This window comes from Calliphora vicina, chromosome 4 (assembly GCF_958450345.1).
Source record: "Calliphora vicina chromosome 4, idCalVici1.1, whole genome shotgun sequence".
Classification (NCBI taxonomy): domain Eukaryota; kingdom Metazoa; phylum Arthropoda; class Insecta; order Diptera; family Calliphoridae; genus Calliphora; species Calliphora vicina.
Genome location: NC_088783.1, coordinates 116,608,165 through 116,632,794, shown reverse-complemented (window position 1 = coordinate 116,632,794; position 24,630 = coordinate 116,608,165). Strand labels below are relative to the sequence as shown.

The window sequence follows — 24,630 nt, the reverse complement described above, 5'->3', positions numbered from 1 at the left end:
TGGACAAAACTGTTATAAAAATATGTTTTTATAGAAAAAACTGCCATACAGACATTTTTCTATAGAAAAAACAGTTATACAGAATTTTTACCAAAAATTTTTCTATAGAAAAAAGTGTTATACAAAAATTTTTTATTCAAAAAACTGTTATACAGAAATTTTTCTATAGAAAAGACTGTTATACAGAAACTTTTCTATAGAAAAACTGGTATACATAAATGTTTCTATAGAAAAAACTGTTATAAAGACGTTTTTCTACAGATAAAACTGTTATACAGAAACTTTTCTATAGAAAAAACTGTTATACAAAAATGTTTTTATATAAAAACCTGTCATACAAACATTTTTCTATAGAAAAAACTGTTATACAGAAACTTTTCTATAGAAAAACTGGTATACAAAAATGTTTCTATAGAAAAAACTGTTATACAGACGTTTTTCTATAAAAAAAACTGTTAGACAGAAACTTTTCTATAGAAAAAACTGTCATACAGAAATTTTTCTATGGAAAAAACTGTTATACTGAAATTTGTCTATGAAAAAAACTGTTATACAAAAATGTTTTTATGGAAAAAAAACTGTTATACAGGCATTTTCTAAAGAAACTTTCATAAGCACAAAACTGTTATAAAAAAATGTTTTTATAGAAAAAACTGTCATACTGACATTGTTTATAAAAAAAACTGTCATACAGACATTTTCTATAGAAAAAACAGTTATACAAAAATGGTAGAAAAAACTGTCATACAGACATTTTTCTATGAAAAAAATGTTATACAGAAACTTTTCTATAGAAAAAACTGTTATACAAAAATCTTTTTATAGAAAAAACTGTTATACAGAAACTTTTCTATAGAAAAAACTGTTATACAAAAATTTTTCTATAGAAAAAACTGTTATACAGAAACTTTTCTATCGAAAAAACTGTTATACAAAAATGGTTTTATACAAAAAACTGTCATACATACATTTTTCTATGGAAAAAACTGTTATACAGAAAATTTTCTATAGAAAAAAACTGCTATACAAAAAATTTTTATAGAAAAAACTGTTATTCTATAGAAAAAAATAAATAAAACTGCTATACAAACACTTTTCTATAGAAAAAACTGTCATACAGACATTTTACTATAGAAAAAATTGTTATACAGAAACCTTTCTATAGAAAAACTGTTATACAAAAATGTTTCTATAAAAAAAACTGTTATACAGACGTTTTTCTATACATAAAACTGTTATACAGAAAATTTTCTATAGAAAAAACTGTTATACAAAAATTTTTCTATAGAAACAACTCTTATAGAGAAATTTTTTTATACTGGTATACATAAATGATTCTATAGAAATAGTTGTTATACAGACATTTTTTCTATGGAAAAAATTGTTATACAGAAACTTTTCTATAGAAAAAACTGTTATACAAAAATGTTTTTATAGAAAAAACTGTTATACAAAAAATTTTCTATGGAAAAAACTGTTATACAGAAACTTTTCTATAGAAGTAACTGTTATACAAACATTTTTCTATTATAAAGAAATTTTTCTATAGAAAAAACTGTTATACAGAAAGTTTTCTATAGAGAATACTGTTATACAAAAATGGTTTTATAGAAAAAACTGTTATACAGACATTTTTCTATGGAAGAAACGGTTATACAGAAAGTTTTCTAAGAGAAAACTGTTATACAAAAATGGTTTTATAGAAAAAACTGTCATACAGAAATTTTTCTATGGAAAAAACTGTTATACTGAAAATTTTCTATAGAAGTAACTGTTATACAAACATTTTTGTGTTGAAAAAAATGTTAGTTAGAATTTTTTATACAAAAAAAACTGTTATACACAAAATTTTCTATAGAAAAAACTGTTATACAGATTTTTTACATAGAAAAAACTGATATACAGAAACTTTTGCATAGAAAAAACTGTTATACAAACATGTTTCTATAGAAAAAACTGTTATACAGAAACTTTTCTATAGAAAAAACTGTTATACAAAAATGGTTTTATAGAAAAAACTGTCATACAGACATTTTTCTATGGAAAAACCTGTTATACAGAAAATTTTCTATGGAAAAAACTGTTATACAAAAAAAAACAACTCTTATAGAGAAATTTTTCTATAGAAAAAACTGTTATGCAGAAAATTTTCTATAGAAAAAACTGTTATATAGAACTTGTTGTACAGAAAAACAGTTATACAGAAGCTTTTTTACAGAGAAAACAGTTTTACAAAATTTTTTCTGTAGTAAAAACTGTTATACAAAAATTATTTTTTTAGAAAAATCTGTCATACAGACATTTTTCTACAGAAAAAAACTGTTATACACAAATGTTTCTATAGAAAAAACTGTCATACAGAAATTTTTTTATAGAAAAAACTGTTAACAGAAATTTTTCTATAGAAAAACTGTTATATAGAATTTTTTATCAAGAAAAAAACTGTTATACAGAACATTTCTATAGAACAAAACTTTTATATAGAATTTTTTATGCAGAAAAAACTTTTAATGGAAAATTTTTCTATAAAAGAAACTGTTATACAGAAACTTTTCTATAGAAAAACTATTATAAAAAACTGTTATACATAAAATTTTCTATAGAAAAGTCTTGTTAGTCTTTAGAAAGCAACTGTTATACAAAAATATTTCAAATATTATATTGTTATATACAAAAATATTTATATAAAAAACCGTTATACAAAAGAATGTGTAAATTTTGTTTTTTAATTGCTTTTAGTTTAGAAAATAAAAATTCGTTAAGTTTCAAATACCTTCAAAAAATAAAAAAATTTTGCCAGATTTAAATAGTAGTTTATCGAATATAAAGAAATTTCTATTTAATTGCTATATAACATTCGTTAAATAAGAATTTTCTAATTTCCATACACATTTCCATCCCTGTTTTATACTTCTCTCATATGTGAGTAAACCCGTTAGCTGGCGAATGTATGAATATGTATGAATGTTTTTACAGTAATTTATGCTTAAAATAAAGATGGTGTGGGTGGGGTGGGGTGAGGTGAGTTGTTGTTGTTGTGAAAGGGTTTTTTATAGAGAAAGCAAACAAAACGCACACATAAATACTTGTATAAAATTCTTTGCTTATTTGACCAGAAATTTGAGGATGTGAGGAGGGGAGTGGGAGGCTGTCAAAATAAAAACAGTGTGTATAGAAATGTGTGTGAGAGAATTGTCTGTTCTCAAAGGGTTGTTTGTAGGTTTACATATTTGTATAACAGAGTGTGTTTAAGTTTTTACATCACTTTCTATTCTAAGCCTTTATCCTGTGTTGCTGTTTGTTTGTCTAAAATCGTATGTGGGCATTATTTGTGTTGACTATAAATTTTGAATTTTTACTGTCTGTATTCGTAAACTATGTAAATGTACACATATAAATATGTATGTATATATTTCTATATGTAGCTTTATATACAATTTATGTATATGTCCAATATTTGTATTCTTATATACATACATATGTATGTATCTAATGTACACTGCCAACTTTCTCTTTTATATTTTTAGTGTGTTAAAAAGTTTTTATTTGTTTTAGTTTAATTTTAAAGTTTTCATTGTAAAATAGTTTTATTTCTCTATAACATCCTTGCCATTGTTTTTAATCACTCTTTAAAAACATGCCATATAAAAGTCCTTTTGTTTTTTGGTTATCTTATTGTTAAGGATTAATTTAACAAATGTTGTAGTTTTTGTTTCGTTTATGTATTTGTTTTGAGGGTATTTGGTTGTAGTTGTAGTTTTTCGTTTAATTTTGAAAACGCAAAACATTAATTATCATTTTATATGACATTTATGTCATGTTATTAGTGGCTTTATCGTGGGTAAATTATGTATTTTGTTTAAAAAGTTTTTGAAAAATTATTATATTGAACTACTGAACAGAACTAGAACAGAACTAGAACAGAACTAGAACAGAACTAGAACAGAACTAGAACAGAACTAGAACAGAACTAGAACAGAACTAGAACAGAACTAGAACAGAACTAGAACAGAACTAGAACAGAACTAGAACAGAACTAGAACAGAACTAGAACAGAACTAGAACAGAACTAGAACAGAACTAGAACAGAACAGAACTAGAACTAGAACAGAACTAGAACTAGAACAGAAGTAGAACAGAACTAGAACAAAACTAGAACAGAACTAGAACAGAACTAGAACAGAACTGGAACAGAACTGGAACAGAACTAGAACAGAACTAGAACTGGAACAGAACTGGAACAGAACTAGAACAGAACTAGAACAGAACTAGAACAGAACTAGAACAGAACTAGAACAGAACTAGAACAGAACTAGAACAGAACTAGAACAGAACTAGAACAGAACTAGAACAGAACTAGAACAGAACTAGAACAGAACTAGAACAGAACTAGAACAGAACTAGAACAGAACTAGAACAGAACTAGAACAGAACTAGAACAGAACTAGAACAGAACTAGAACAGAACTAGAACAGAACTAGAACAGAACTAGAACAGAACTAGAACAGAACTAGAACTAGAACAGAACTAGAACAGAACTAGAACAGAACTAGAACAGAAATAGAACTAGAAGAAAAGAAGATCTTAACTTGATTTTAAGATGAGTTAGTTAAATCTAATTGAATTTCGGCTCATTTTTCAATTCGTGAGAAGTTTTTAATTTCCACAATATAATTTTCCGACCCTATATAGAGATAGCGGAGTCGATTAAGCCATGTCCGTCTGTCCGTCTGTCTGTTGAAATCAATTTTCTGAAGACCTTAGATATCTTCGGGATCCAAATCTTCAATAATTCTGTCAGACATGCTTTCGAGAAGTTTCCTATTTAAAATTTTTGACCAATATCTGGATTACTAAGTCATTAATATAGACAATTTGGATATCTAATGATAGATATTTCAAAGACCTTTGCAACGACGTATGTAAGACCATATTAAGTTGGACCTACAGTGGGTCAAAATCGGAAAAAATATTTTTTAACCCGAAATTTTTTTTTCACAAACAAAAATTTAAAAAAAAAATTTATTTTTAAATTTAAAAAAAAAAAAAATTAATTTAAAAAAAAAACAATTCGAAAAAAAAAATTTCCAAAAAATTAAAAACCTAAAAATATTTAAAATTTGTATTTTGAAGTATAATTTGGTGAAGGGTATTCGGCAATTGTATCTCTTCAAAAAGACTCATTTTAATTACTTCTTTAATGCTTTGCAAAAATCTTAATTTTTCCATAATCATGTTTTTATTCACTGTTGTCTTAAAGAATATTCTTAAAAAAATCTCTTCCTATTACAAGCATGACCAATTAAAAAAGGCGCCAATTGATGACTTGACTGGAAAATCCCAAAAAAATAAAAAAAAAATACAAAAAATAATAAACCACAGGTGGTAATGCAACAACAACAGCCTGTGTAACAAACTAATGGCGGGTATTTGATACACAATCAGTAAATCAGACAAGAATGCACGTAGAAACAACACTGCAGGACTTAAAATCCTGTAAATCCTACGATTAACTTGATGTTGTGTTTCTTTTTTTGGTTGTTGTTGTTAGTGTGTGATCGTAATGAAAAGAAAATAAAATAAAATTCTAATGTCTGTCTAGGACAACACAACAGAGAACCGACGATAACCAACAACTAACGTCATGTGTCTGGCTGGCTGGCATTTCCAAAATTGATGTGTATGTCAAATTTGGAAAATTTATGAAGGCACGTTAATGAGTTTCAATAGTTTCTATTTCAAAAAATAAAAAATAATAAAAGATTTAGAAAAATAGAAAAGATGCAGGTAGAAATTGTGTGTATCAAGGATTAAACCAACTACAATCCAGCAAATCAACCTTTTTTCACCTGCCTATAAAAGAAGAAATTTATTCAAAAGAATTACATGTGACAAGTGCCATGTTGTTTTTCTGTATTTCTTCTTTATTTTGAACATTTTGTTTGGCTCTCTAACTCACAGTGTTTTATTTATGAATTAAATAAATAAATGAAAATTATTACCCCAAAAAAGACTTTGTTTTTATTTTAAATTCAAAGTGTTTCATTATCTTTAAACCCAAAGTTGTTAAAAGAGTTGTAAAAATATGAGAAATATAACTTTCGATTTTTAAAGGTCAGTTTCGTTAAGGGTAATTTGATATATTTATTAAAGAAAACCCTTTAAAAATCACAATAATATCATTAACATTAATTGGTTTTATATAAAAGAAAGTCACACATTTAATAAGGAACTCAATTAACTAGGAAATTGATATACAAAAATATGTTATTTAAAAATTTGCTAAAATTCCTATAACTTTTAATTTATGAAAGTTATTAATACAATATTTGTAAGGATAATAAAGTAGGAGATAAACTTTCATTATGTAATTATAAAACTGTACAGTAATGTCCCTAATTTAAGTTATCTGTAGCCAAAGTGGAGCACCATAAATGATCATAATGTAAAGGAGCTTGATACTTTGCCACAGAATATTTGACAATTTTCTTTAAAAAATATAAACAAATTGTATACCAATGAATAGCTTGTTATATCTGCTTTAATAAAATGTATATATTATTGGTAAAAAGAACTTTTGCTTAAATAATTTTATAAAAAGTATCAACAAACAAGTTGGTTAAAATTGTGCTTGAAAAAATGTCAAAGTTTAAATAAACGACTAAACATATTTGTGCCTTATTTGAAGGAATAATAAAGTTCTAGTTCTGTTCTAGTTCTGTTCTGTTCTAGTTCTGTTCTAGTTCTGTTCTGTTCTAGTTCTGTTCTAGTTCTGTTCTGTTCTAGTTCTGTTCTAGTTCTGTTCTAGTTCTGTTCTAGTTCTGTTCTAGTTCTGTTCTAGTTCTGTTCTAGTTCTGTTCTAGTTCTGTTCTAGTTCTGTTCTAGTTCTGTTCTAGTTCTGTTCTAGTTCTGTTCTAGTTCTGTTCTAGTTCTGTTCTAGTTCTGTTCTAGTTCTGTTCTAGTTCTGTTCTAGTTCTGTTCTAGTTCTGTTCTAGTTCTTTTCTGTTCTAGTTCTGTTCTAGTTCTGTTCTAGTTCTGTTCTAGTTCTAGTTATGTTCTAGTTCTGTTCTAGTTCTGTTCTAGTTCTGTTCTAGTTCTGTTCTAGTTCTGTTCTAGTTCTGTTCTAGTTCTGTTCTAGTTCTGTTCTAGTTCTGTTCTAGTTCTGTTCTAGTTCTGTTCTAGTTCTGTTCTAGTTCTGTTCTAGTTCTGTTCTAGTTCTGTTCTAGTTCTGTTCTAGTTCTAGTTCTAGTTCTGTTCTAGTTCTGTTCTAGTTCTGTTCTAGTTCTGTTCTAGTTCTGTTCTAGTTCTGTTCTAGTTCTGTTCTGTTCTAGTTCTGTTCTAGTTCTGTTCTAGTTCTGTTCTAGTTCTGTTCTAGTTCTGTTCTAGTTCTGTTCTAGTTCTGTTCTAGTTCTGTTCTAGTTCTGTTCTAGTTCTGTTCTAGTTCTGTTCTAGTTCTGTTCTAGTTCTGTTCTAGTTCTGTTCTAGTTCTGTTCTAGTTCTTTTCTATTTCTGTTCTAGTTCTGTTCTAGTTCTGTTCTAGTTCTGTTCTAGTTCTGTTCTAGTTCTGTTCTAGTTCTGTTCTAGTTCTGTTCTAGTTCTGTTCTAGTTCTGTTCTGTTCTAGTTCTGTTCTAGTTCTGTTCTAGTTCTGTTCTAGTTCTGTTCTAGTTCTGTTCTAGTTCTGTTCTAGTTCTGTTCTAGTTCTGTTCTAGTTCTGTTCTAGTTCTGTTCTAGTTCTTTTCTATTTCTGTTCTAGTTCTATTCCAGTTTAGTTTTGCTCATATTTAATTTATTTATTTCAAAGATTTGTTAGATTTCAATTGAAATTAGCTGGCTATTATATGGAGTTTTCATTAAAGAATCCTTACAGCAAAAATCCTCTAAAATCCCTGTGACAAGCTATTAACCACATTTAAATTAATTTCTCCCAAAAATTCTTAAATAGGATTAAAATTATGCACAAATATAAAGCATGGACACATTAAGGTTTAAATATAATATTCTATACATATTGATTATTTTCGAGAGTTCTTATTTAACAACTTACTTTCCTTCAAATCTTCATTTTTTATAAAAAATAAAAAAAATAAAAACTACCACCCTAGAACTTTCAACCTGTATGAAAATTGAAATTGGTCATATATTACAGATGAAGTGAAGAATAATCTTTCATGGCAGAAAGAAGCTTTTTAATTTTTCATATTCACTTTTACACATATGATGTTTGTAAGGACCAACACACACACTTTCATTTACCACCCACACGTGCGTTACATTTCAAATTTTCAAATAGAAAATAAATACTCGTAAATTTTTTAATACTTACACGCATACTATAGTACATTCATTGTATAAAAAAGTGAGATATATTTGTTTGTAAGTCCTTAAACACACATCCTGACATCGTCTGTCCTTGTGTACACAAAAACACATAAATATGCAAAAGCATTTTAAATAAAATAAACAAAACAAACAAAAAAACACATGCGTAAAAAATGGACTCATGTGTGTACACAAATTGACCCATTCCTTTTTAGAGAAAAGCTACAAAAAAATACCCCTGTCCTGTAATGGTTGATGATGTTGGCTCGTAGCTTATTGAAAATTCAAAATGAAATTTTTAGTTTTGTTTATCTTTATTTAAGGATTATTGTACAAGTAGTTCTTTATTTTTTGGCTAAAGGTAGGCTTTAAATATTATAAATACATAAAGCCTAAAAGTAGGCCATAGAAATTTTTTAATAGAAAATAATGATTTTTTTAATCAGGACGAATTTTTGAATTGAGAGACTTTAAACTTATTGCTATTATTCAACAAACCCTTATTTTTGCCGCTGAAGTGCTTGAATATTTCTTAGTAAAACCAGTTATTTGTTACGTTGTATATCATAAGTTTGTTTATACTTTATTTATTTATTTAATTATTTCTTTGTTTTATTTATTAAACTTTATTATATATAATTAGTTTACTGAAATTATGTATTATGTTTTAAATAAATCTTTTGTTTTTACATTAAACTATAGTAAATATATGTATATTGTTTATATGCACATAAATTGTAGTTTTATTTAAATTTAATATAAAGATTCTTTTTTTTAACATGTTAAATAATTAGTTTTATGATTCTTTTAAAAGTTTAATGAATGGAAATGGAATTTTTAAAATGTTTAATAAAAAGTTATATAACAAATATGAAATAAATTGATTTAATTGTGACTAAATTACAAATAAAATTGAAATAACTCTTAAAATGAAACTGGAGTGTTTTAAAGGAAGTTTTATATACAGCTCAATTATCACAAATTTTCCTATTGAAATTCAATGGGAAAAAATTCCCGCGCAATTTTTTATTCATAATTTATGACTTTAAGGCGATAAATGAAACAGTTTATCAGTTTGCTAAATTTAAGTCGACAGTTTTAGAGGAATTCAGGTGGCATTAATAGGGATTTGGAGACGAATCCGATCACTAACCTGAAACGGAGCTTGATTTTTAAATAAAAAGCGCCTAAAGACCTGCAATAGTTTTTAAGAGATTCAATTTTAATCATTTAATTTTTGTAGCATGAATTTTTGCTCATTAATTACAGGTTTTTGCATTTTTTTTGTTTCTAAAATTTAACATGTAAGAGCTATATTCGGTTGTGCCGAATCTGCAAATTATACTTCAAAATAAAAAATATTTTTAGGTAAACAAAATTTATTTTTTTTCATTTTCTTGAAAAAAAATTTTTGAATTGTTTTTTTAATTTTTTTTTAATATTTAGCAAAAAAAAACTTTTAATGAAAAAATTTTCGAATTTTTTTTTAAAATTTCAATTTTTTTTTTTTAAATTTAAAATTTTTTTTTTGTTTTTTTAATATTTAGCGAAAAAAAACTTTAGGTGAAAAAACTTTTTTTAATATTTAGCAAAAAAAAACTTTTAATGAAAAAATTTTCGAATTTTTTTTTAAAATTTCAATTTTTTTTTTTTAAATTTAAAATTTTTTTTTTGTTTTTTTAATATTTAGCGAAAAAAAACTTTAGGTTAAAAAACTTTTGTGCCGAATCTTATATACACTTCACCAAATTATACTTCAAAATAAAAATTTTAAATATTTTTAGGTAAACAAAATTTATTTTTGTATTGCAGTTTTTTAATTTTTTGGAAAAAAAAAAATTTCGAATTGTTTTTTTAATTTTTAAAATTTAAAAATTTTTTTTTTAAATTAAAAAATAATTTTTCCGATTTTGATCCATTGTAGGTCCAACTAACTATGGTTTTATATACGTCATTACAAAGGCCTTTGAAATATATATCATTAGATATCCATATTGTCTATTAAAATTTTTCGAATTTTTTTTTAAATTTTAAAATTATTTTTTTTAAAATTTAAAATTTTTTTTAAAATTTAAAATTTTTTTTTTTAAATTTAAAATTTCTTTTTTTTTAAATTTACATTTTTTTTCAATATTTTTTTTAATATTTATCCAAAAAAAAAAATCGAGTTAGGTCCAACTAACTATGGTTTTATATACGTCATTACAAAGGTCTTTGAAATATCTATCATTAGATATCCATATTGTCTATTAAAATTTTTCGAATTTTTTTTTTTTAAATTAATTTTTAAAAAAATTAATTTTAAATTTTAAAATTTTTTTTAAGATTTCGCAAAAAAAACTATTAGTGAAAAAAAAATCGGGTTAAAAAATATTTTTCCGATTTTGACCAATTGTGGTCCAACTTACTATGGTTTTATATACGTCATTGCAAAGGTCTTTGAAATATCTATCATTAGATATCCATATTATCTATATTAATGAATTAGTAATCCAGATATAGGACAAAATCGAGGTTATACTGGTTTTTTCCTCATATCTCAGCCATTTGTGGACCGATTTTGCTGTTTTTTTAAAATTTAGATTTTTTTTTTTAAATTTAAAATTTTTGTTTTGTTTTTTTTTAATATTTAGCGAAAAAAAAACTTTTGGTGAAAATTTTTTCGAATTTTTTTTGAAATTTTTTTTTAAAATTTAAAATTTTTTTTTAAATTTTAAATTTTTTTTTAATATTTAGCGAAAAAAAATTTTGGTGAAAAAAATATCGATTTTGACCAATTGTGGTCCAACTTACTATGGTTTTATATACGTCATTCCAAAGGTCTTTGAAATATCTATCATTAGATATCCATATTGTCTATATTAATGAATTAGTAATCCAGATATAGGTCAAAAATCGAGGTTGTCCTGGTTTTTTCCTCATATCTCAGCCATTTGTGGACCGATTTTGCTGATTTTAAATAGCAAACTTCTCGAAAGCATGTCTGACAGAATTATTGAAGATTTGGATTCCGAAGATATCTGGGGTCTTTAGAAATATTGATTTCAACAGACAGACAGACAGACATGGCTTAATCGACTCCGCTATCTACAAGGATCCAGAATATATATACTTTACAAACGGAATGACCCTTCTCACAAAGATGAAGGGTATAAAAATCAGTTTCAGGTGGTTTCAGATAGCATTAATAGGGATTTTGGTCTGAATCCGTTCACTATTTAATGAAATAAAAGAAAAAATCTGAAACTGTGGTTGATTTTTTTTTAACAAAAAGCGCCTTAAGGCCTGCAATAGTTTTTATGTGATTTAATTTTAATCATTAAATTTGTGCAGTATGAATTGTTGCTCATTATTTCCAGATTTTAAGTTTTTTTTTGCATTTTTCTCCTAAACTAAAGGACGTTAAGAACCATAATTCCTAACACAACTGATTTGAAATCAAAAACCGTGTTTTTTCAACAGTTTTTTCTTTGTTTATAACAAAAGCCCACTATAATTTAAAAGCGCCTTAAGGCCGGCAATAGTTTTTATCTAAATTGATTTGGAGCTTTATAAGAAAATTGTAGCCTAAATTGTCGATCATTATTTCCAAATTTTAAGTTTTTTTGCATTTTTCCCCTAAACTAAAGGCCGTGTTGAGTCAGAATCCCATAATCAACTGATTTTGGCAGCCACAGGAATCAAAAATCTTGATTATTTGTTTAATTTAAAGACGTTTTTCTTTTGTAATCCAAGAATTTGTTTAAAATAAGCTCGCTATAATTTAAAAGCGCCTTAAGGCCGGCAATAGTTTTTATTTAAATTGATATTGAGCTTTATAAGAAATTTGTAGCTTAAATTTTTGGTCATTATTTCCAAATTTTAGGTTTTTTGCATTTTTTCTTCTAAACTAAAGGCCATGTTGAGTCAGAATCCCATAATCAAATGATTTTGGCAGCCACTGAAATCAAAAATCATGGTTATTTTTTGAGTTGAACAGCAAGTTCGTTTGTAATCCCAGATTTTGTTTATAACAAAAGACCACTGTATTTCAAAAGCGCCTTAAGGCCGGCAGTAGTTTTTATTTAAATTGATTTTAAACTTTATAAGAAAATTGTAGCCTAAATTTTTGGTCATTATTTCAAGATTTTATAGGTTTTTTGCATTTCTCTCCTAAAATAAAGGCCGTATCCAGCCAGAATCTCTTAACAGCTGAATTTGGCATCATTATTATATAATTTTAACAGGTTTTTCTTTTGTAATCCCAGATTTTGTTTCTAACAAAAGTCCCCCGGCAATAGTTTTCATCTTAATTGATTTTTCTTCTAAAACTAAAGGCCATATCAAGCCAAACATAACTTATTAGTTGATTTTGGCACCAATCATGGTTATTTTGTAATCAATAACACAATTTTTGTATTAAATTTAACACACTGTAATAGAAAAGCGCCTTAAAGCCTGCAATACTATTTGCTTTAATTGATTTTAAGCAAAACTAAACAGGAATTTTATATAAAAATTTAAATAGAGCTCTCTAATTTATTATAAAACATAAATTTTAAAAACATTTAAACAAAAAAATAGAAATTCTGAAAATTTCAAAAATTTTTTCTTTAGAATTTTGCTGGCTTTTCACAACCAGCAACTATTTTCTTTCTTTTACTACTCCAGTAACATTTATATAGTTAAAATTTATATAGAGCTGGAAATATTTGCAAATGTTTTGAGATATACAAGATTTTTTATTACTTTTTTAACTTAAATTTATGAAAAAAAAAATCACCCGCACCTGGTTTAAAGCAGAAAATAACATACAAAGCAAAAGAAAAAATAAAATAAAAATTTTATAAGTTAAATATGCCATAAAAGTAAAACAATAACTGAAAATGTATCAAAATAAATACAAAACTTTTAAGGTTTACTTTCCAGCAGCAACAAATTTAAAAGAATTTTGAATCATACTAGTCTTATGATAGCAAAATTTCCATAAAATTATATGAAATAGAGGCGTTACATGATAATTAAATACATTTTTAAATTAACCTAAATTGTTTAAATAAAAATCAATTAATCAATTTAAATTATCACAACAAAGTTACAAAATTTAAATATGAAACAGAAATGTGAGATTTTTTTAAACCTTGAACCGAAAAACTCCTAATATTTTAGAAACAGAGACGATAATAAAAATCTAAAAACATTTTCAAAATCACCACAACTAATAGTATGAAAAACTGTGAAACAAATTCAATCATCAAGTCAAAGTTTAAAAAATTTCAATATGAATCAGAAAATATTAATTTCTTGTAAAAACCATGAACCCAAAAAACTCCTGATATTTTGGAAACTAGAGACGATAATAAAAATCTAAAAACATTTTCGAAATCTCCACGACTAATAGTATTAAAAACTGTAAAACAAATTCAATCATCAAGTCAAAGTTTAAAAAATTTCAATATGAATAAAAAAATATTATTTTTTTGTAAAAACCATAAACCGAAAAACTCTTGATATTTTAGAAACTAGAGGCGATAATTAAAATCTAAAAACATTTTCGAAATCTCCACAACTAATAGTATGAAAAACTGTAAAACAAATTCAATCATCAAGTCAAAAATAAAAAATTTCAATATGAATCAGAAAATATTAATTTTTTTTTTTAAACCATGAACCCAAAAAACTCCTAATATTTTAGAAACTAGAGGCGATAATTAAAATCTAAAAACATTTTCGAAATCTTCACAACTAATAGTATGAAAAACTGTAAAACAAATTCAATCATCAAGTCAAAGTTTAAAAAATTTCAATATGAATCAAAAAATATTAATTTTTTGTAAAAACCATGAACCAAAAAAATCCTGATATTTTGGAAACTAGAGACGATAATAAAAATCTAAAAACATTTTCAAAATCACCACAACTAATAGTATGAAAAACTGTAAAACAAATTCAATCATCAACACAAAAATTAAAAATTTCAATATGAATCAGAAAATATTAATTTTTTTTTTAAACCATGAACCGAAAAACTCCTAATATTTTAGAAACTAGAGACGATAATAAAAATCTAAAAACATTTTCGGAATCTTCACAAATAATAGTATTAAAAACTGTAAAACAAATTCAATCATCAAGTAAAAAATAAAAAATTTCAATATGAATCAAAAAATATTAAACCATGAACCCAAAAAAACTTCCTAAAATTTTATGATTTAAAGGCGATAGAAGAATTACAATGATGTTTTTAAAATCACTTTTATTTTCTTAATTACAAACAAAAAATCAAATTAAATTGTCAAAACAAAGTTTAAAAAATTATGACTTTGAAATGAAAAGTAATAAATTTTGAAAGTACACAACCCAAAAAAGCGAATATTTTAAAAACTAGATACGATAATTGAAATCTAATAATATATTTAAAACCACTACTATTGTTGATTATAAAAATTCAGAATCAAATTGAATTATCAAGACAAAAATTTTGAATGAAAAAAAAGTAACATATCTAAATTCATCAACCAAAAATCACTAAAATTTTAGAAACTAAAGGCGATAGAAAAATTCCAATAACTCTTTTGAATAAATTACAATTGATTAAATTAAAATCAGTTAATCAAATTAAATTATCAAGTCAAATTTATAAAAAATATATGACTTTGAAACAAAAGTTGTATTTTCTACAAATACTAAAACCAAAAATGAGAATATTTTAAAAACTAGACACGATAATAAAAATCTAATGACATATTTAAAACCACTACTAGTGATATTAATAAAAATTGTAAATCAAATTCAATTATGAAGTCAAAGTTTTGAAAATATGATATTGTTGGAAAAAAAGGTCATTATAAAAATTCATCAACCAAAAATCACTTAAATTTTAGGAACTAAAGGCGTTAGCAGATGTTCAATAACACTTTTAAAATCCTCACTATTTTTTAAATTACAAAAATGTAATCAAATTAAATTATCTTATTAAATTTAGAAAAAATTAATTTCATTCATCTAAAAGTACTAAAAGTAAAAACATGGATATTTCAAAAACTAGACACGATAATAAAAATCTAATGACATATTTAAAACCATTACTACTAATATTAATAAAAACTGTAAATCAAATTCAATTATCCAGTCAAAGTTTTGAAAATATAACCTTTCAAAAGTCATGAACAAAAATTCACAATTTTTTTTTTTTAAAAAAAAGCTCTAGAAGATTTTCAACGATATTTTCGAATTAAACACAGCTGATTATATTAAAATCAAGTAATCAAATTAAATTATCAAGTCTTGGTTAAAAAAAATATAACTTTAAAAGAAGTAACTTTCTTATACCAATGATTTCAAAAACTAAAAGCGATAATAAAAAACTAATGACATATTTAAAACCACTACTACAGATATTTATAAAAACAGCAAATCAATTTCTATTATCGAGTCAAAGTTTGAAAAATTTCAACTTGAAATATAAAATTTTTTTTTTTCAAATTCATGAAAAAAAAATTAGGAACTAAAAGCGATAGAAAAATTTCAATTCCATATTTGAAATCTCCTCAATATGTTACATTAAAAAAACAGCAAATCAATTTCTATTATCGAGTCAAAGTTTGGAAAATTTCAACTTGAAATATAAAAAAAAAAATTTTCAAATTCATGAAAAAAAATTAGGAACTAAAAGCGATAGAAAAATTTCAATTCCATATTTGAAATCTCCTCAATATGTTACATTAAAATCAAGTAATCAAATTAAATTATCAAGTCATAGTTAAACAAAATATAACTTTAAAACAAGTAACTTTCTTATACCAATGATTTCAAAAACGGGTATATTTAAAAAACTAGAAGCGATAATAAAAATCTAATGACATATTTTAAACCACTACTAGTGAAGCTTATAAAAACCGGAAATCAATTTCTATTATCGAGTCAAAGTTTGGAAAATTTCAGCTTGAAATATAAAAAAATTAGGAACTAGAAGCGATAGAATAATTTCAATTCCATATTTGAAATCTCCTCAATATGTTACATTAAAATCAAGTAATCAAATTAAATTATCAAGTCATAGTTAAAAAAATAAATTAAAAATTTCTTATTTTAACAATTTCAAAAACAAGTGTATTTTAAAAACTAGACATGATAATAAAAATCCAAATACTTTTATAAAATCACAACAATTGAAGGTAATAAAAACAGAAAATCAAATTTAAATAGCAAGTCAAAGTACAAAATTGTAAGCTGGATATTAAATAAAACTTTTTTCAAATACAATGACTAAGAAATGGTGATATTTTCTTTACTAGAAAAGATAGAGTAAAACAAATAACATTTTTAATTTTCTAATAAATTAGTTGCTTAGGAAAGTTTAAAAATACCCTAATGTTTACTCTAAAAAGTGATGAATAGCATTTAAACAAAATCTGCATAAAATCACAAAGCATTAGAATATATTTTTTGCTTGAATCTTTTAGAAAAAAGCCAAAATTATTAAACAAAAAAAATTATAAAAGTTAAAATTAAAATATATATATTAACATTTATACAAAATAAAAAATATTACAAATAAAACAAATATGTATAATTATATAAAAAAAGCAAATAATAAAGTATATATGTATATAAAAAGCATAAAAGCACTTAACAACAAAACCCACATGCAAATAGTTTTCCTTTATACAAAAGAAAATTTCCCAAAGATTTTGTTACAACATTTAAAATTTAATAAATTTCAACAAGATTTTGAAAATCTTAAAAGATTTCTTACGAATTTCGTATAAATATTCCAAATAAAAAGAATTCTTTTTGGGTTTTTTTAAAGGATTTTTTGTTAGTGTTTGTATCTATAACTTGATGTCTTTAAAAAATATATTTCATAAAGGTATGTTTTTTTTATATAATAAACTATTTAACAAATAATAAAGAAACACTCACACACATAATTATATGTTACATACTTGTATAATATTGATAAGTATTATTAAATAATAATGTATAATAATAATTATATTATAATAACTAAATATTAAAAAGAAAAGAAATTGCAAAAGTTGATGAAATAATTCTTAAATCAAAACAAAATATAAAACAAATTTTACAATTTTTTTTTTATACATAAAAATATGATTTTTTATATAGGTTAATTGAAAATTAGTTATTAGAGTTAAAGTAGAAGTTGTAGTTAGTATTTGTTTTCGTTATTTTTTATCTAAACTTATGATCGTACTTTAACATTCGTTTAGTTTCTTGTTTATATTTCGTTATTTTCAATTTATTTTGTTGGGGAAATAACATTTCTATAAATTTGCTAAAAATTGTTTATATTTGTTTTGTTTTATCTTATTGTTTGCATTAAATAAATTTAAACTATAAACATTTTATCATCCTCCATACTTTAAGCATTTGCACATACATTTCTTTTTGTTTAAAGTTTCTTTTTTTTAACAAAATGTATAAAGAATGAAATTAATTTAATTTCATTTGCCACATTAAACATTTTAATAACCAGTACCGCTGGTAAATTGATTAGGATTGTAGAATTGAGGTGTCTGCAAGGAAAAAAAAAATATTTTTATTATAAATTTTTATAATTTGAAAACTAAGAAACATGAATATAAAAAGCTAGACTTTTTTGAAAACCTAACCCAAAAACTTGCCTAACTTGAAAACTAGTAGCGATATTAGCAATCCAAAATCTGTTGTAAAAAGTTTAAAAATTTTAGATTTTTTTGAAACCCTACAACCAAAATTCATTATATTTTGGAAACTAAAGGCGATAAAAGAAATCCAACAACAAATTCGGAATCACAACAATTATTTCTATTAAAATCTAGTCAACAAATTAAATCATAAGGTCAAAGCTAAAAAATTTTCACTAAACCAAACATTTTTTATTTTTTTTTGAAACTTTACAACCAAAATTAGCAATATTTTAAAGAGTAAAGGCGATAATAAAAATCCAAAAACAAAATTGAAATCATCACAATTTTTTCCTATAAAATCAAGCCAACAAATGAAATCATCAGGTCAAAGGTAAAAAATTTGCTGCTGAAACAAAAAAATTTTGAATTTTTTTTTAACCTTTGCAAACAAAAGTTGTTATATTTTAGAAAGTAAAGGCGATAATAAAAATCTAACAAGAAATTCGAAATGACCACAATTATTTCCTATAAAATCAAGTCAACAAATGAAATCATCAGGTCAAAGTTAAAGAATTTGTTGATGAAACAAAAAATTTTAGATTTTTTTTCAAACTTTGCAAACAAAAGTTGTTATATTTTAGAAAGTAAAGCCGATAATAGAAATCCAACAACAAATTCAAAATCACCACAACTATTTCCAATAAAATCAAGTCATCCAATGCAATCACCAGGTCAAAGGTTAAAAATTTGACAACAAAAAAAAATTTTTAATTTTTTTATTAAAACCTACAACCAAAATTCATTATATTTTGGAAACTAAAGGCGATAATAAAAATCCAAAAACAAATTTGAAATCATCACAACTATTTCCTATAAAATCAAGTCAACAAATGAAATCATCAGGTCAAAGTTAAAAAATTTGTTGCTGAAACAAAAAATTTTGGATTTTTTTTTTAACCTTTGCAATCAAAATTCGTTATATTTTAGAAAGTAAAGACGATAATAGAAATCCAACAACAAATTCAAAATAACACAGATATTTCCTATAAAATCAAGTCATCCAGTGCAATCATCAGGTCAAAGGTTAAAAATTTGACAATAAAACAAATTTTTTTAATTTTTTTATTAAAACCTACAACCAAAATTCATTATATTTTGGAAACTAAAGGCGATAATAAAAATCCAAAAACAAATTTGAAATCATCACAACTATTTCCTATAAAATCAAGCCAACAAATGAAATCATCATCTCAAAGTTAAAAAATTTGACAACAAAACAAAATTTGTGGATTTTTTTTTTAAAAACCTACAACCAAATTCGTTATATTTTGGAAACTAAAGGCGATAATAAAAATCCAAAAACAAATTTGAAATCATCACAATTATTTCCTATAAAATCAAGTCAACAAATGAAATCATCAGGTCAAAGTTAAAGAATTTGTTGATGAAACAAAAAATTTTAAACAAAAAAAATATTATCAACAAAGCAAAAATTAGTGATCCTTTTTAAAACTTTCAATCAAAATTCATTATATTTTGAAAACTAAAGGCGATAATAAAAATCCAAAAACAAATTTGAAATCATCACAACTATTTCCTATAAAATCAAGCCAACAAATGAAATCATCATCTCAAAGTTAAAAAATTTGACAACAAAACAAAATTTTTTGATTTTTTTTTAAACCCTACATCCAAAATTCATTATATTTTGGAAACTAAAGGCGATAATAAAAATCCAAAAACAAATTTGAAATCATCACAACTATTTCCTATAAAATCAAGCCAACAAATGAAATCATCAGGTCAAAGTTAAAAAATTTGTTGCTGAGAACAAAAAATTTTGGATTTTTTTTTAACCTTTGCAACCAAAATTCATTATATTTTGGAAACTAAAGGCGATAATAAAAATCCAAAAACAAATTTGAAATCATCACAATTATTTCCTATAAAATCAAGTCAACAAATGAAATCATCAGGTCCAAGGTAAACAATTTAATACTAAAACAAAAAAAATTATAAATTTTTGAAACATTGCAACCAAAATTCGTTATATTTTGGAAACTAAAGGCGATAATAGAAATTCAAAAACAAATTCGGAATCACCAAAGCTATTTATATTACAATCTACTACACAAATGATTTCATCAGTTTAAAGGTAAAAAATTTAACACTAAAACAAAAATTTTAGATTTTTTGAAAACTAAAGGCGATAATAAAAATCTGGAAACATTTTTGAAATCATCACAACTAATATTATTCAAATCAGTTGATCAAACTTAATTATCCAATCAAAAATTATCAAAACAAAAATTTTAGATTTTTTGAAAACTAAAGGCGATAATAAAAATCTGAAAATATTTTTGAAATCATCACAACTAATATTATTCAAATCAGTTGATCAAATTTAATTATCCAATCAAAAACCATGTAAATAACCTAAAACAAAAATTGTAGTTTTTCAAATTACGACTAAATCTAAATCTCAAATATTTTGAAAACTAAAGGCGATAATTAAAATCTGAAAACATTTTTGAAATCACCACAACTAATATTATTCAAATCAGTTGATCAAATTTAATTATCCAATCAAAAACCATGTAAATAACCTAAAACAAAAATTGTAGTTTTTCAAAAACCATTAAATCTAAAACTCAAATATTTTGAAATCGAGAGGCGATAATAAAAATCCAAAAACTGTTTTCAAATCACCACAAAAAATATTATTAAAATCAGTCTATCAAATATTAACATCAAGCTTAAGTTAAAAAAAAAATATAATCACAAAACAAAAATTTCAACTTTTCAAAAACTACGAACCCAAGAACACTAATTTCTTTTAAATTAAAATCGATAATAGAAATATGAAAACATGTTTGGAATCACTACAACTATTATCACTACAACTATTATTATTAAAATCTGTTTATCAAATTCAATCATCAAGTCTAAGTGCGATAGAAGAATTGAAAACTGTTATTTTTTAATTTTAGCTTACATCTTGTTGTTGGGGTTGTTGCTGCTGCTGATACTGTTGTTCCTGACTGCTGGCACCAGCTCCTGGCTGTGCACCCGGTATAAAGAAGCCACCTTGGGGCACTGCGGCGGGAGGTAAGGCAGGTGCTAAAATATTTTCAGCAGCCTTATTCACGGGAGCACCAGAAGGATTGAAAACATCAACATAGGCGTTTTTCAAAGCTGTAAACAAAACAATTTAAAATAAATTAATAAAAACAATTTTTTTTATATTCATTTTAAAACACACTTCGATTTCTTTGCATTTTAAACATGTTGGACTGCAGCGTTGGCGTTTTGGCTGGACCCGGAGCCTGAGGTTGGCTAGGGGTTTGGATTTGTGGTTGCTGCTGCAAGGGATTTGGTGATGGCGCTGGATTGGGTATTGTGTTAGGCACATATTGTTGTAATTGTGGCTGCTGTTGCTGCTGCATTTGTTGGGGATCCATAAAAGGTATTTGAGGCTGTTGTTGTTGTGGTTGCTGCTGCTGAGGTGGCATTTGTGGTGGTTGCTGCTGCATTGATTGTGGCATTAAATCACTCATTTTGGGTGGAGGCTTTAAAGCTTCTTGGGGATCTTCCTCGCCATCGGTATTAACCCATTTCTTTTTCTCAGGATCCCAAACAATTGAGGGATTTTTATCATCCGGTAAAATCATTTGATTTTTAGGTTTCAGAGTAAATTTATTCCATATGCCACCAAACCAGCCAGAATTTTGATTTGATTGTTGTAGGCTAATTATCAAATGAATAACAAGATAACTCAAAGTTTTAATTATATATCACTTTGTTAAACTCACCTTTTATTGAGGTCTCTGTCTTCCTTTTTAGCACCCTTTTGTTGTTGCTGCTGCTGTTGTTTTTTGTTGGCCTCATTGCCTGCTTGTTGCAGTTTGTTGTCTTCTTCCGTATCGTAAGTTTTCGATTTCGGCATCGATATCGTTGGTCGTGCATTCTAAATTGTTGACAAGGAAGTTGTTTTTTAGGTTTTGTATTGATTTTAGTAACAAAATTATAAACGAAAAAATTTTTATACAGCTTTTGCATAAAGAAAATACATTTGATTTGCCAGAAAATTGGGAGAATAAGTTTTAAGAAAAGCTTGAGCCTTAATTTTAGCAATAACTTATGAACTAAACTAGAAATTATTTGTAATATTTTTAGCTTATGTACTTATATTTGTAATGTAATAAACCTAAAAGTTTAATAAAACCCCTAGAAGAATTCAAAGATTAAAATCATAAAAGTCTTTACGATATTAAGTTGGAAATAGAAAAAAATTACCAATATTACATTTGTTTTATTAAAATATTGTGCAAATGTTATCTTTTATAAAGATTCCCTACCTTTCTCACATTCGAAATTATGTTCGAATTTTTCAAAGTTCAAAATTTTATATAAAAACTTAAGAATATCTTTAATATAGCGTTAACTACATAAAAATATACATTTTTGTTCAAATTTCCTTTAAAAATTGGTGAAAATCAATTTTCGAATTTAAGTTCGAATTTTTCGAAATTAAAATTTCTGATAAAAATTACAGATTTTTGTTGAAAAAATCCATTATGATATAAAAATTGCACGTTCTTAGCTAATGGTGATGAAAACAATTTTCGAATTTAAGTTCGAATTTTTCGAAATTAAAATTTCTGCTAAAAAATTACAGATTTTTTTGGAATAAATCGATTATGATATAAAAATTGTATGTTCTTAGCAAATGGGGATGAAAACAATTTTCGAATAAAAGTTCGAATTTTTCGAAATTAAAATTTCTGCTAAAAAATTACAGATTTTTGTTGAAAAAATCGATTATGATATAAAAATCTTAATTTGTTATCAATTGGGGATGAAAACAATTTTCGAATTTAAGTTCGAATTTTCGAAATTAAAATTTCTGCTAAAAAATTACAGATTTTTGTTGAAAAAATCGATTATGATATAAAAATTGCATGTTCTTAGCACTTGGTGATGAAAACCATTTTCGAATTTAAGTTCGAATTTTTCGAAGTTAAAATTTTGGCTTAAAAATTTCGGTTCCATTGTTTAAAAGGTCGATTTTGATATAAAAATCTTAATTTCTTATCAATTGTGGATGAAAACAATATTCGAATTTAAGTTCGAATTTTTCGAAATTTAAATTTCTGCTAAAAAATTACAGATTTTTGTTGAAAAATCAATTATGATATAAAAATTGCATGTTCTTAGCAAATGGTGATGAAAACCATTTTCGAATTTAAGTTCGAATTTTTCGAAGTTAAATTTTTGGCTTAAAAATTTCGGTTCCATTGTTTAAAGGTCGATTTTGATATAAAAATCATATTTTCTTAGCAAATGGAGATGAAAGCAATTTTCGAATTAAAGTTCGATTTTTTCGAAGTTAAAATTTTGGCTTAAAAATTACGGTTTTTTGTTTAAAAGGTCGATTTTGATATAAAAATCATAATTTCTTAGCAAATGTGGCCGAAATCAATATTCGAATTTAAGTTCGAATTTTTCGAAGTTAAAATTTTGGCTTAAAAATTACGGTTTTTTGTTTAAAAAAGTCGACTGTGATATGAAAACTATGTTTTCTTAGAAAATGGGAACGTAAGCGACTTTCGAATTTAAGTTCGAATGTTTCGTAGTTAAAATTCTTACTTAAATCTTATGAATTTTTGTTGAAAAAGTCGGATATGATTTAATAACGATGTTTTCTTAGCAAATAGTGATGAAAGCGATTTTCGAATTTAAGTTAGAAAATGGGAACGAAAGCAACGTTCGAATTTAAGTTCGAATGTTTCGAAGTTAAAATTCTTGCTTAAATCTTATGAATTTTTGTGGAAAAAGTTGGTTATGACTTAACAACGATGTTTTCTTAGCAAATAGTGATGAAAATGATTTTCGAATTTAAGTTCGAATTTTTCGAAGTTAAAATTTTGGCTTATAAACTACAATTTTATGTTTAAAAAGTTGATTTTGATATAAAAACTATGTTTTCTTAGAAAATGGGAACGAAAGCGACGTTCGAATTTAAGTTCGAATGTTTCGAAGTTAAAATTCTTGCTTAAATCTTATGAATTTTTGTTGAAAAAGTCGGTTATGATTTAACAACGATGTTTTCTTAGCAAATAGTGATGGAAGTGATTTTCGAATTTAAGTTCGAATTTTTCGAAGTTAAAATTTTGGCTTATAAATTACAATTTTATGTTTAAAAAGTTGATTTTGATATAAAAATCATAGTTTCTTAGCAAATGTGGCAGAAATCAATATTCGAATTTAAGTTCGAATTTTTCGAAGTTAAAATTTTGGCTTAAAAAATTACGACTTTTTGTTTAAAAAGTAGATTTTAATATAAAAATCATAATTTCTTAGCCAATGTGGCAGAAATCAATATTCGAATTTAAGTTCGAATTTTTCGAAGTTAAAATACTTGCTTAAATCTTATGAATTTTTGTGGAAAAAGTTGGTTATGACTTAACAACGATGTTTTCTTAGCAAATAGTGATGAAAGCGATTTTCGAATTTAAGTTCGAATTTTTCGAAGTTAAAATTTTGGCTTAACAAATTTAGATTTTTTGTTTAAAAAGTAGATTTTAATATAAAAATCATAATTTCTTAGCAAATGTGGCCGAAATCAATATTCGAATTTAAGTTCGAATTTTTCGAAGTTAAAATTCTTGCTTAAATCTTATGAATTTTTGTGGAAAA

The 24,630-nt window shown here is 24.9% G+C and overlaps 1 protein-coding gene across 5 annotated transcripts in view; it reads right to left on the bottom strand.

Annotated features, from left to right (window-relative positions):
- Positions 1-17,720: 17,720 nt before the first annotated feature.
- Sec16 (Secretory 16) overlaps positions 17,721-24,630 on the bottom strand; it is a 38,663-nt gene continuing 31,753 nt past the window's right edge. For all 5 annotated transcript variants that reach the window (XM_065507954.1, XM_065507959.1, XM_065507953.1 and 2 more), the window contains 4 exons: positions 21,744-21,898; positions 21,194-21,678; positions 20,927-21,126; positions 17,721-17,838 (listed from right to left, as the gene is read on the bottom strand). In XM_065507954.1, coding sequence (XP_065364026.1) covers positions 17,788-17,838; positions 20,927-21,126; positions 21,194-21,678; positions 21,744-21,898 — 891 coding nt within the window. In that variant the 3' untranslated portion in view covers positions 17,721-17,787. The remainder of the gene's footprint in view (positions 17,839-20,926; positions 21,127-21,193; positions 21,679-21,743; positions 21,899-24,630) is intronic.